At 57.9% G+C, this 14,062-nt stretch overlaps 1 protein-coding gene across 1 annotated transcript; it reads left to right on the top strand.

The window, feature by feature from the left end:
• Positions 1–10,108: 10,108 nt before the first annotated feature.
• FGF22 (fibroblast growth factor 22) lies at positions 10,109–13,847 on the top strand. The gene is made up of 3 exons (XM_075535266.1): positions 10,109–10,322; positions 12,313–12,416; positions 12,505–13,847. The coding sequence occupies exons 1-3, from the start codon at positions 10,109–10,111 to the stop codon at positions 12,697–12,699; spliced, it is 513 nt and encodes a 170-aa protein (XP_075391381.1). The 3' UTR covers positions 12,700–13,847.
• The last annotated feature ends 215 nt before the right edge of the window (positions 13,848–14,062 follow it).

Below are 14,062 nucleotides of genomic sequence, written 5' to 3'. Positions count from 1 at the left end.
GTCGCCCACGCCGCCGCGGCGCCTACCGGGAGTTGTAGTGCCTTGGCCCCCGCCGGAACCACTACTCCCAGAGGGCAGCGGGGCCCGGCGCCATGCAGGCTCAGCCGACAGAGCGCTCGGATTGGCTCTTCCTTGCGTTCGCGTCGAGGGGCGGGGCAGCCGGCGTTGCCTAGGCAACACGGGATGCCTTGCTTTGGGGGGTCTTCGGAACCACTCGGGAGCTTGGGATTTTTTTTTTTCACAGGGTTAATCAGCTAACTATTAGTATGGCGTTCTGCCATTTAGACCTTGCCGTCCGTCCGCGTTCTTTATGGTCTCATTCCTGCCCCTAGTTTATTGCGGAGGAAGCTGTGGTCAGAGAGGTCAGCAACTTGCCCAAGCACAGGCATGGGCATAGGGGTCCGGCGCTGCCCGTCTCAGCCCATTTCCCTCGTTCCCTTCCGCTGCCCATCTCAGGCGTCCTGCTAATCACCCTTAGGACAGGACAGGGGTGCGGTGGAGGGCTATCACTGCTGCTCGGGGATGACAACTGACGCTGTGAGGTCATGCTGGAGCGTCGCAGGTCGCTGACTGCAGAGGTATAATCCTGATCTAGAGGCATCGGGGAAACTGAGGCCGTGAATCCGTGGAGAAAGGAGTCCTGGGCGCTCCGGAGAGCTGCGTGCCTGCGCGGGGCTCCGCGAGCAGAGACGAGGTTGAGGGATCAGATCTGGGCTGCCTGTCCCGTGACTGGTGAGCCTGAGCTCAGCGAGGTTCCAGGCTCTGTGTCCGGCAAGCTGTGGACATTCCAGACACAGCCACCCCCTCGCGCCCGGGCGACCTGATGCCATCCACCAGGAATGTGCTCAACAGACAGCAGTTGTCCCAGCCCACGGCAAGGTGCCCCAGCGGGCGGGACCTCACCAGGGTGGCGAGTGGCCACCTGAGGTTCATCTCCCGACCCTGGGGGGGCTGAATCAGCCTCACCTGATCCCCTCCCCCCAAAGCTTAGTGCCCCCCCCCCAGCTCCCCTACTGCCCGGCAGTGCCAAGAACCAAAGCTGGAAGCTATGGCATCTGGATTCTCTCCCTTTTCCCAAACCAGCTTCCCTCTCTGCACATGGTCTCAACAGCTGCACCTGATTCTGCCACCTTCACTTGCTCCTGCAGACCCCCTGAGGGGGCTCCCCTCTCTGAGGCCTGCCTCAGCTTCTTGGGTGGCTCAGGCTAGGAAATGATCCAGGTCTCTCTCTCTCTCTCTCACAGAACAAAATGCAACCTTTTGTTTTCCTAATGTTGATCAAGCATTATTTTAGCATTAGTCAACTTATTAAACCTCCCCGTGACATGGTGCCCTAGTCTGTCCATCCATCTGTCCGTCCGTCTGTCCTTCAGGCCATCTCCCTCTTGCTGGAGATTGTCTTCCTCTTCACCCAAGCTGGTCCCCCAGTGGCCGAGCCAGTTGTTCTTTGGGCTGCTAGCTGCAAGGTCAGCAGTTCAAAACCAACAGCCACTCCAAGGGAGATGGACCAGGCTTTCTCCTCCCATCAAGAGTTATAGTCTTGGAAACTCACAGGGGCCATTCTACCCTGTTCCGTAGGGTTGTTGTGAGTTGGCATTGCCCCAATGGCAGTGAGTTTGGTTTGGTTTTCGTCACCCAAGGGAACACCTGTCTACCGTCCAGCCTGTTACTTTCCCTCCCGCCCTTCCCTCTCCTCCCACCCCACCAGTGTTGCTATGGTCCCCTGACCCACAGCAACTCCATGCCCAGCGGAAGGAGACACTGCCGATCGTCAGTGGTTGCTAGGCCTGAGCCCCTGTGGCAGCCGCTGTGTCCACCCACCTCCTTCCTGTTCAGTGTACAAGCACGTACCTCCACTGTCCCAAAACGATGTCCTTCTCCGGGGCTGGTCTCTTCTGACATGCCCAAAGCTCACCATCTTTGCCTCCAAGGAGCACTTTGGCTAAACTTCTTCCAAAACAGATTTGGTTTGAGTTTTTTTTGGTAGTTGTGTTAGTTCAGGTAGATTACAGAAACCAATTCATAAACACACATATGTATATGAGAGAGTTTTATATAAAGGGTAATTGTACATTAAGAAAACACCCCAACCCAGTCCAGTCCAAGGTCATAAGTCCGATATTAGCCCATATGTCGGTTACCAATCTATAAAGTCCTCTTCAGACTCACGAAACACATGCAATGACACCAAATGTAGAAGATCACAGGCCAGGGGGTGGAAAGCCTTTGGTGGTGGAAGCATCTCAGTGCTGGCAGGGGTCTCGACATGGCCATTCCAGTTCCCAGGGCTGCATCAGGGTAAGTCCTTGTGGCATCTCCTCAGGGAAGCCTCGCAGGAAGGCAGCCTTGTCAGGAGAGAGTCTCCAAGGGAGTGAACCAAGAGACATTGTGTCTCCTGCCTCCCAGGAGGAAGTCCTAGATTTCCCAGAATTCTCAGGAGAAGGCCATGCCCACAGAAGTCTCATTGGCTATGATCTGGTTGACAGCCTAGACTCCACCCCTACACTCTTAATCCTCAAATTGACACCAGATGAGGTGACGGTCACAGCACTCCATGGTACGTCCAATATTCTTCTCCAGCAACATTCAAATCATCCACTCTTCGGGCCTTCCTTATTCAGTGTCCAACTGTCACAGCATATGAGGCCACTGAAAAGACCATGGCTGATGGCAGTAGAGCCCCAAAGACATTTGCGGGAGCTCCACATGGAATGAGCCTCCCTCGACTGACCCCCTGACCATATGTGAGGGATGGGAATAATCAGTTACCACATGGAGAGTACTGGGGAGATGACTGGAGTAGTGTAAGATGATCAACCTGACTTAAAGGGTTAAAACCTTGTCCTTTGATCTCCCTTTTGATGACACTTAGAGCTTGATTTGATTTTTAAAACTTTCTCTTCGATTTTTCACACTGTGGCTGATCTGTCGCGTTTGGTTTTTCTGGGTAGAGTTCTTGCCTCTCTGTCATGTATCTGTCTATGTTTTCTGGTTCACGAGACCCAGGCTGGGTGAATCTCTGGAGAAAGTACCTGAGATACAGACTCTGAGTGATTTGAAAGAAAAAAAACCAAACCAAAATAAACACACCATGGCTTGGGTCAGGCACATGCACCATGTTCCTCACCCAACATACCATCATCCAACTCCACCCATGTCAGGAGGTGCGTCACCGTTCCCCCATATTCTGTGATGAGGTGGAGCATGCCGGTCTGCACACGTGGGCTGACGACCGACCGACATCCTCTGTTTAACCTCTCTGCGTTCTAACCCCGGCGGCAATGAGCACAGAAAATTCAGACAAATTTCACGATGAAAGGGTTCATTAAGGAAGCTCACAATTTGTTACCTGAGTGAGGAATGTTCAGGTTGAGTTGTTTATCGGGACTTTTTTTTAAAACATTTTATTAGGGGCTCATACAACTCTTATCAGAATCCATACATATACATACATCAATTGTATAAAGCACATCCGTACATTCTTTGCCCTCATCATTTTCAAAGCATTCGCTCTCCACTTAAGCCCTTTGCATCAGGTCCTCTTTTTTCCCCCTCCCTCATGAGTCTGATAATTTATAGATTGTTATTTTGTCATATCTTGCCCTATCCGGCATCTCCCTTCACCCCCTTCTCTGCCGTCCATCCCCCAGGGAGGAGGTCACATGTAGATCCTTGTAATCGGTTCCCCCTTTCCAACCCACTCACCCTCTACTCTCCCAGTATCGCCCCTCACATCCCTGGTCATGAAGGTATCATCCACCTGGATTCCCTGTGCCTCCAGCTCCCATCTGCACCAGTGTACAACCTCTGCTCTATCCAGACTTGCAAGATAGAATTCGGATCATGGTAGTTGGGGGGGGGTGAAGCATTTAGGATCTGGAATCGGGACATTTTTACAAAGTTCTTTCTAGCCTGAGCATAAATGCCCAAGGGGGGCCGTCACTCAGCTGTGAGCCTCAACCCAGTTAGGCCCATAGGCGCTCACTCCACTTCCGGGGTCAGCAGTCTCAGCTCCCCCAATTACATGCCCGGAGGCACCCTACTCTGCAAGTCAGCCCCCTCACAGAAGCATGCAGCTTTCCCTGCTGCCTGGGTTAGGAAGTCCACCACACTGTCTCCTGCCCTGGCTGCTGGTTCGGCTGCTGCTCCTCTGATGTCACAGCTGTCTTCTGGATTCAGGGGGTCCACTGTGCAGGGATCTCAGGTCCAGAGGACACCTCCAGTCCTGGCTCTTGCTGGTGATGCATCCCTCCTCCTGCTTCTCAGAGGCCTCCTGTTATACTCAACAGGACGGCCCTGGCAGGGAACCACGTTCACAGTGGCTTCCAGGCGAATCCACTTAGTATCCCCCACCCCCACCCCACATTCTTACCAGGGCCGTGCAGGGATAGGTCGTTTTCAGGAGTTAGATAGACTCTTAGGTAGAGGAGTCCCCTTCAGTGATACCCAGCCCTGGCAGAATGAACCAGTATTGTTTTGTTTTATTTTTATCATTTTTATTTTCCAGAGTTGTTTCTTTCTCCGTTCCTGCACGCGATGGGCACTGAGGTTGTTCCTGCTTTCTTTCTTTTTTATTAAAGATCATTTTATTGGGGGCTCTTACAACTCTAATTACCATCGACACCTCGATTGTATCAGGCATGTCTGTACATATGTGACCATCGTTATGTTCTAGATGTTTACTTTCTATTACGCCCTTGGGATCAGCTCCTCTTTTGTCCCTCCTCCCCATCCTCGTGCCCCCTTGATAGATGATCAATTATTATTTTCATACCTCACACCAACCGCTGTCTCCCTTCCCCATGGTTTCTGTTGTTCTTCCCCCCTGGAGGGTGCGTGTGTGGTGGTGTGTCAGTCCTTGTGATCAGTCCCCCCTTCCTCTCCTCCCCTACCCCTCCCCACCTTCCCCCTACACTTCTGGTGTCACTAGTCCTGAGGGTTGCTCTCCTGGGTGTCATCTTTGCTGCCCTGACCGCCCATGTCCTCTGCCCATGATGTAAGAAACTGGGTTGTTCCTCTCACTCCCGAGGAGGTGCCAAAGGGGACCATTCTGTGACATTAATGATACCCCCAAGCTGTGCACCCAACACTACTGAGTCACCCCAGGTCTTTTTCATCACCCCAGGCGGAAGGCATTCCCTTTGAGCAGCGCCTCCTGGATGCTGTTGCGGTGAGGTGCCCTCCAGTGAGCTCCCAGTGACACCCCCCACCCCTGCGTGGCAGTGACATCATCTCCAGTCAACGTGCGAAGGGGTGGAGTCTGGCCTGTCAATCAGGTCATAGCCAATGAGGCCTCTGAGTGGGCATGGCCTTCTCCTGAGGATTCTGGGAACTCTGGTCTTTCATCCGGGAGTGGGGACACACTCTCTGCTTGTCTTCCTGCTGACAAGACACATGGAGCTACGCTGGTGGAGCCAGAGCCCTGGAGCTGGAAGAGCCACGTGGAGACCCACGCCAGCGCTGAGATGCTTCCACCACCACTGGATCCACAAAACTTTCCACTCAGCAGCCTGTAATCTTCCTGTATTCTACATCATTGCATGTGTTGCATGAGTCTAAAGAGGAATTTATAGACTGGTATTGGACATATCGGCTAATATATTTATGGACTTGATCTGGTCTGGGCTGGGATGTTTTCTTAATATACAATTACACTTTTATAGAAAGCTCTTTCTCGTACACATGCGTGTCTATGACTTTGTTTCTCTAGTCCACCTGGGCTCCCACACTGTGCAAACAGGGCGAAGCACTGCCCTGTCCAGCACCAGCCTCAGAGCCGTCGGCGTTTGAGCCCATGCTTGCTGTCACCCCGTCAGGCCAACAGAGGGTGCGCTGCTGCAAAGCTGGAAGCTCCGGCCCGGGTATTTCAGACACTGACAGGGTCACCCCAGAGCGAGCAGGTTTCCACGGAGCTTCCAGATCAACAGCAGACGACGAAGAAGGAACCAGTTCTGTCCACTCAGAGCCATCAGCCACTGGACATGTCACAGAGAGCACCAGAGCACTGTCGTACCTTCCTGGTGCCCACTCAAAGCCTCCGGCCCCGTGCTGTCCCTCTAGAGATGGTGGATGTAAGCAGCCCCTCTCTATTCTCCACAGAGTCCATGCCGGCGCACAGACCCGACGGGGCAGGGTAGGCCTGCCCCTGTGAGTTTCTGAGACGGTAACTGTTCATGCGAACAGAAAGCACCGTCTCTCTCTTGCAGAATGGCTGGGTGGTTTTGAACTGCTGACCCTGGGGATCGCAGCCCAATGCCTGATCACTCTGTCACCGAGGATCCCTGAGTGTCGATGGACGTGCACAAGGTGTGTCCCTCGGGGAATGGTCTGGTGTCTTTCACTCTGCATCACGTCTGTAGGGTTCAGCTGGGCTGGGGCATCGGTTCTTTCTCTGGCGGAGCTGGGGGGGGGGACATTCATTGTGCGGGGGACCCCGTTCTGTGGATCCATGCCCTCGGCAGTGGACAGTCGTGCGGTCTGCACCCACCTCCGGGCTACCGGAAATGTCCCTCGATGAGTGCTGACACACAGGACCTGGGACTTTGCTTCCCTCACGGTCGGGTGGCCGAGTGATTACCCAGTGGGCTGTGCGGTACCCAGCCTCACATCCAGATAGGCCCTAGGGGGCGACTGCATAAATAAAGGGACAAAATTAAGAGATGGACAAAAGTTTTGGGGTGCTCACCTCCACATGGCTTCAGGAACCAGGTCCAAGCAGAGAGAGAGGGATTGTATTCTCATATCACCTTACCATGCAGGCCCCTCTAACTGCAGGCGACCACATATGTATCAAAGTGGGTTGTACCCTAACCCTCAAAGCCGGAGTTCATTGGAGGAACAGCCTAACACCAGTGCTGGGAGCAGGTAAGGGGGAGTGACTGTCCCCTGAGAGGGAGAGCAATCCCACAGGTGTGTTCCTAGAGTTAAGCTGCTGGCCAGATAGCAATCAGCCGTGTGCCTGTAAGAGGCAACTTTAGGGCAGATTATGGGGGGACATTGCTGGGATCAATCTTGGTTGAGAATGTGAGTGAGACTCATCTCTAGCCCACAAGTGTGAAGGCCTCCCTCCACCCACAACCCTGGCCTGCCAGGGTTCTTCAAAAGTGAGGGTAAAGAATTCATCTGCACACTCTCTCTTCCTGTTCCTCGGTTTCTCCCAGGGCTGTGCAGGGCTTAAGAGCTTGGACGTCAGCTGAGAGGTCATGGACTTGGACCCACCGACCGCTCTGAGAGGGGAAGATGCAGTCTGTTCCCATAAAGCACAGCGCCCCGGGAGCCCAACGGGACTGCAGTGTGTGATGAGGCAGTCACGCTGCTGGGCCAGGTCGGCGAGAGAAACAAATCCAGCAGCAAGCACACGTGTATAACAAAGAGCCTTATGCTAAGGCGTCATCCTAGATCAAGGACGCAGCTCAGCTCGAGTCCATCAGTCCTTCTTCAGACACACACTGCCACACGGGCAATGACACAGAATGCAGGTAGTCCGTGGGCCGGAGGGTGCAGAGGTGCACAACCATGGTCCTTGGAAACACACATACAGTGCTCCCACAGCTCTCAGGGTGTCCAGCAAGGAGGAAGGTCAGGCAGGGGTTGGAGGGGGGGGCGTTCCCAGGACTCTCCTTATGAGAAGGCCACACCCCCAAGGAGGTGCCCCAGGCTGTGACCTGACTGGCGGGTTGGATTCCACCCACACTTCCTCGTATCTCCGAGTTGACATGAAACGCTCCACGAAGGCAGTGGGTATGCTTGGCATCCCTTTTCAGCAGGGGCGGTGATAATCCGATGTTGGGCTTTCGGGGACCCACCAGACTGTCTTCACAATGGATACCCTACCGTGCGTCCCTCTCAGCCTTGCTACCACGTGGATGAACCCCGAAAACGTGATGTTCGGTGAGAGAAGCCAGCTTCAAAAGGTCATAGGTTGTTGTGGTTGAAGGAACCCACGTCCAAGCCGCCGATGGACCGCACCACGAAGCCCCACCTGGCCCGCGCTCCGCTTGAGCCACTAGTGCAGCCACAGGGTCCGTCCACCTCCTTGAGGGCCTTCCTCTCTCGCTGGCCGTCCACTTTACCAAGCACGGTGTCCTTCTGACAACACATCCAAAGCACGCGAGACAGTCTCGCCGTCATCTCTAAGGAGCACCTCGGAGCTATTTCTTGAGAGACCGAGCCGTTTGTCCTTTGGTCCGTCCGTGGTACTTCCAATATCCTTCACGGGCACCCCATTCAAACACAGCCATTCTTCTGCGGGCGTCCTTGCTCCCTGTCCACCCCGTGAAGGAGCAGCTAAGCAATCGACACAGCGAGCCCTGGTGGCACAGTGGTTACATGCTAGGCTGCTAACCTCAAAGTCCGTGGTTTGAAACCACCAGCCGCTCTGCAGGAGGAAAAAGAGAAGAGGCTTTCTACTCCCATAAAGAGTTACAGTCTTGGAAACCCACAGGGGCAGTTCTACCCTATCCAGTGAACTCCAAACTCACTGCCATCGAGTTGGGGAGCAGGTGTCCGAGGAGCGGGGTGAGAAGAGGGGTGCAGGTTTCCTCGTGTCCACTCTGTGGGGTCAGACACTGTCCCCGGCCACCATGACCCCAGCCCATCCCACTGGGAGACACAGACACTGGGGCAGGGGCCAGGGCCTTGTAAGGTCTCTGAGAGCTGAAAATGGGCTGGTCTGAGCCTTCCCTTCTCAGCACTGGGCTTCTGAACCCGGGGTCTGGAGCCTGCCACACCCTGCTGTGACACCACCCCCATCAAGCAAGGAAGAAGCTACTATGGGGAAACCCCTGAGTCATTAGGGAGGAATCCTGGGTCTGGGCAGACGGGTCACACCCCCTAGAGCCCCATGGCATCACCCCAATGCTATTTAAAGTGTTGCCTGGGGCCCAGGACGGGGCAGGTGGGAACAGAGGGACAAGGGTCGGAGCCTCCATGTGACCTGTGGGAGGCTTTAAGCCTCAGCTTCCCCAGCGACGCCTGTCAGCCAAGGTGTTTTCTCTGGGATCATTCTTGGGGTGAAGAGCTCCCCACCCTGACCCAGGCATGAGACCAGCAGGTGGGAACACCTGAAGTCTCACGTGGTGGTTCTGGTGGGGCTCTGGGTTTGGCTGCAAAGATACGGCAGGTGTGGGCACCACGGTCCGGCTGACGGTCACCAGGAGCTGCCGGCCCCCATCCTGCTGCCCCAACATTTTACTGCCCTCCACCCACCTCCCCCTGCCCCCCATCCCCAACCAACAGACAAACACACCTCCATCTCAGACCTTTGAGCATCCCATCTCAAAGATGAGGGTGGTTTTCCCATCTCTCCATCGGTCTTACTCTGTCCCTCACATAGCCCTCTCTGCCTATCCCACCGTCTGTCTCTCCCCACAGTCTTGGTTTTTTTTTCAGTTCTCCAGCTCACAGCCCCCACCCCAGTTTTGCCGTGATTTCGGGAACCTTTTACAGAGTAAGTTGGTTTTCCCTTCAACAATGCCTACACATCTTCTTTAGGGACATGGGGAAACTGGGGCCACTGCCCATGTGCTCCCTGGGAGGTCCTCCCGCCCTAGGCAAGGCCCTCTGTCCCTCAGCATCTCTCCGTGTCTCTGTCTCAATGTCTGTCTGTCTGTCTCTTGGTACCCCTATCTCTCTGTAGCTCTACTCATTGCATCTCTTTCAGTCTCCCCGTCGGTGTCTGCCTTCTCCTCGCCACCCCTCCCCCGCCCCCCACCGCCGTCCCATCTTCCCATCTCTGTCTCTCTCCGTGTCTCTCCTCTCCTCTGTCTCCCACGGAGTCTCTGGTCCCGCCTCTGTCAGGCTCCCGCCCGCGCCGCCGCCGGCCCGAGCCAATCCCGTGACTCACTGCCACACACCGCCTTCCCCGCCCCGCAAGACAAACAAACACGCGCGGGGGCCGGAGCGCCTTTTTCTGAATGGGCCCCGCCCCGGACTTGGGCCCCGCCCACCGCTCCATTGGCCAGTCATCGGCCCCGCCGCGACCCGGCCCCGCCCTCGCACCCCGCCCATTGGCTGGCCGTGGGCAACCCGCTCTGGTGCCCCGCCCCGGCCGCGCAATGGCAGAGCCCGGGCCGCCGGCGGGGCTGCGAGAGCGGGCGGCGGCGGGGCCATGCGCAGCCGCCTGTGGCTCGGCCTGGCGTGGCTGCTGCTGGCGCGGGCGCCCGGCGGCGCGGGGACCCCGAGCGGGCCGCGGCGGCCGCGCAGCTACCCGCACCTGGAGGGCGACGTGCGCTGGCGGCGCCTCTTCTCCTCCACCCACTTCTTCCTGCGCGTGGACCCGGGCGGCCGAGTGCAGGGCACCCGCTGGCGCCACAGCCCCGACAGTGAGTGCGCTCCAGAGGGCTTCCCGGAGGCGGAGGCCCGGGCAGCGGGCGGGGACGGGGGCGGCCGGGAAGTATGTGGAGCACCTGTTGATCTCCACAAGTCATTTCGTTTGGGGAGCCCCCGTTTCCAACCCGGTAACAGGAGTACCTCCCTGTGGTGGGACAAGTGGACAGGGCGACGCACAGCAAGTGCCCGGTGCGATCCGATGCTAAAAAGAGCCTTTACGGAATGGTCCTGAGGTTGGGGAAACCCAAGCTCCAGGCCTGGGACCTAGTGGGATGTAGGAAGAGTCTGAACTGGGGCTCTTGTGCCGCCTCGCCACTGGTGATGGGGGCATGGAGGCACAGAGAAGGGTCTGACCGTCTCGGGTCCAGCCTGCAGGGGTGGGGATGGATCCACGCTGAGCTGGAGTCGTGGTCACTGTCCCTGTCCCTAGAGCCTTGCCCATCCAAAAGCAGGCACTCACTCTGACTCTATGGGACGGTGTGGCAGGCACTTCGGCTGGCCATCCCCAGAGCCAGGGCAGCTGGTGGACGGGCCTCAGCTTCCCTTCATCTCTGAGGGGACCCAGGTGGGAGCCACTGGGGAGGGGGCCAGCTAATGGCTGACCGCCTGCTGAATCACCACCATTAGGGCAGGTAATCACCGCTGCCTCTCCCAGCTGCTTTCATCTGGGGCTGTCAGGGCCCTCATTAGACTGCATGGGACTGGCTGGGCCGGTCAGTCAGTGGTGGGCATGGTCAGGTGGGGTGGCCTCAGGCTGGGGGTGAGGCCTGGCCACACTGCGTGACCTAGGACAGTGGCTGCCTCTCTTGGGACCTGGCTTCCCGGGAGTGTGTGGGCAGCTGGGGATGACAGGTGAGGTACAGCTGAGTAGGAGGAGCCTGGAGTCTCCTTTGTTCTGGGCTTATTTACTGGGGCACCACCTCTAGGTCTTGTAAAGATGTATCGGTGGCGCAGCCGGTTAGGCATAGGGCTGCAAACCCCAAAGTCAGCGGTTCTAGCCCAGCAGCCCACTGTGTGCTCCTGTAGAGATGTGCGGTCTCGGAAGCCCACAGGGGCAGCTCTCCTGTCCTACCAGGTCTCGGTGAGTCCCAACTGCCTGGGTGGTTGTGGATCAGTGGGTGGGTGTGCAAAGAGGGATCTGTAAGCTTTCTTCAAGGACAAGAAAGTATATGGAGCACCTGTTGGTCCTTTGGCATATGCCATTGAGCCTAAACTAAGCACCTACTGTGTGCTGACGTAGGGAGTCCTGGGGTCCTAACTACAAGGCCAGGAGTTTGACACCACTAGCTGCTCCACCAGAGAAGGATGAGACTTTGACTCCCATCAGAGTTTTTCTCAGAAACCCCGCAGGGGGGCATTCTACCCTGTCCTGTAGGGGGCACCATGTGTTGGCTTCCCCTCCGCAAACTCTAATCCACACCTGGAAAAACCCCCTCCAGAGCTGGCTGGGGAGGGGCCTGGGGTCCACCCCAGGTCTGTGGGATGCCCCTTTCTGGGCGGGGGAGCCAGGACTGGGATGGGGGCAGATTGAGGAGAAACTTCCGGTGTAAGGAGAGGGCCCAGACCCAGTGGGAATTTCCCTTGCACCACAGCCTCCCCTGTGGGGGTGGGGAGTGGCAGGGAAACAGCTGGAGCTGCATCGGGGCCAGCTGCCCAGGGCTGCCTGCTCAGGGGACCGTGAGTGCCCCGCGAGGCCAGCCTGGGCCCCTCCCTGTGCTTGCATCCCGGAAATGTCCAGGATGGTTCCCCCAGGGGTCCTCCTGCCCAGATAGTCAGTCCTTAGGGAGGCCCCCTCTCCAGGGGACCCCTACCCAGCACGGGGCCAGCAAGCCAGAAGTGCTTGATCTCTGCTCCTGAATGCTGAATGAGTGCGTGCATGAGGGGCCGAGTGAAGAAACGCTGAACAAGTGCACAGTGAGGGACGCGCAGCCTGGCCCCGGACCCCAAGCCCCGCCTCACACGCCCCCACGCCCCCTCCCGCAGGCGTGGTGGAGATCCGCTCCGTCCGCGTGGGCGTCGTGGTCATCAAGGCCGTCTACGCAGGCTTCTACGTGGCCATGAATCGCAGAGGCCGACTCTACGGGTCTGTGAGTGCCGGTCGGGGTCCCTGGGTGCTGGGAGAGGGCGTGGGGCGCGGGGTCGTGGCCTCACCACCTGCCCACCCGCCCCCCGCAGCGGGTCTACACCGGCGACTGCAGATTCCGTGAGCGCATCCAGGAGAATGGCTTCAACACCTACGCTGCGCTGCGCTGGCGCCATCGCGGGCGGCCCATGTTCCTGGCACTGGACGGGCGCGGGGCGCCCCGGCGCGGCAGCAGGACGCGGCGCCACCACCTGTCCACCCACTTCCTGCCCGTGCTGGTGTCTTGAGGGCTCAGAGGCCGCCAGGGGCCTGTTGACCAACTCAGAGCACAGAGCTGGCTGTGGACTCCGGGAGATGCCCGAGCTGGGGACAGACAGCCCGCCCCAGAGCAGGAATTGAGCACCTGGCTCCTGGTACCGGGAGGGCGCTGGGGTCCTATCTGGGAGCCCCAGTCTGAGGAGTGAGGAGGGGCCCAGCAAGGCGGCTGCAAAGGCCTGGGTGGGGCCACCCTGAGCTGAGGGGCCAGGGTGGTGGGCAGTAGACCAGGCTGGAAAAGGGGGTGGCCCAGCAGAGGGACAAGCCCGGGACAGGCAGAATCACAGCTCAAAGCCACCTGCCCATCCTGGTTCCCATCCCTGGGACAAGGGCCCGCAGTGTGGTGATGCTGGGCCCAGAGATGACCCTGACCACTAAGGGGTTCAGGGCTCCCAGGGGCCTGGTGGCAGGGTGGGCGGGCAGGCAGACGGGAGCCTCAGGACTGGACACCCCTGATGCAAGGAGGGCTGCAGGGACCTTGAGAAGCTGGACACAGGAGCCTTGGGAAGGAACCAGCAGCCCCCACAGCCGACAAGGACAACTTGGACCGTGCGGACGCAGGGAGACTGCCCTAGGGCTCCCGTACTCAGGAAGGCTGGCCTGGTCCCCTTGGGCCCCGAAGCTGGTGGGTGGTGGCAGCAGGTCCAGGTGGCTGTGTGGGCGACGGTGCACTTGCCTCCCACCCAAGTAGCCCCACTAATAAACCCAGTGCTCAGGCTCTCGTCTCCTGGACAGTGGCAGAGACTGGCAGGGGATGGGGCACCAAATCCACACCTCAGAGGGGGTGTGGTGCTCTGCCCTGCCTGCATCCACCTCCCTGGGCACCCCAAGTCCACTCTCTCACCTGCAGATGTTAGGCTCTGGCCAACCCGAGCTCACCCCCGAGGGCCTTGAGGGTCACTGACTGCCCAGCTGTAAAAGGGGGGCTATTTTGTCCTTCACCCCAGTGTCCTGAGGAGGACATGTGGTGAGCATGTGCACAGGGGGGAAGTGCCCTTCCTCCCAGCACTCCCTTGGAACAGAGCTGTGGGGGAAGGGCAGGAGAGGTGACCCATGCAATCTGGTGTAATGGACTTGGACTGCCCCCTCCCAACATCCCCTCCATGCCCTGAGACCAGAGATAAATGGTGCCTAGTGGCCACTGTCCACTGCACTGCAAAGGAGTCCACTGGCAGGACCTGGGCAGCATGGAAGGAACCTTCCCCCCCCCCCCCCCCCCGCCCGCTTCAGCCAGACCAGATATGTCTGTACAGGAAATGTGTGCCTGAGCCTGATGACACCAGTCATCAGGAGGGGAGCCTCCAGAGGGTAGGGGCAGGACACTGGGGAAACCAT

This window comes from Tenrec ecaudatus, chromosome 1 (genome assembly GCF_050624435.1).
Source record: "Tenrec ecaudatus isolate mTenEca1 chromosome 1, mTenEca1.hap1, whole genome shotgun sequence".
NCBI classification, from domain to species: Eukaryota; Metazoa; Chordata; class Mammalia; order Afrosoricida; family Tenrecidae; genus Tenrec; species Tenrec ecaudatus.
This window is presented reverse-complemented; position numbering and strand designations above follow the sequence as displayed.

Excerpts from the sequence above, each read along its gene's own strand:
- FGF22 (XM_075535266.1), top strand. The coding sequence starts at position 10,109 with ATGCGCAGCCGCCTGTGGCTCGGCCTGGCGTGGCTGCTGCTGGCGCGG. Across the intron at positions 10,323-12,312 it reads CTGGCGCCACAGCCCCGACA|GCGTGGTGGAGATCCGCTCC; the intron begins GTGAGTGCGCTC and ends CCCCTCCCGCAG. Across the intron at positions 12,417-12,504 it reads GAGGCCGACTCTACGGGTCT|CGGGTCTACACCGGCGACTG; the intron begins GTGAGTGCCGGT and ends CGCCCCCCGCAG.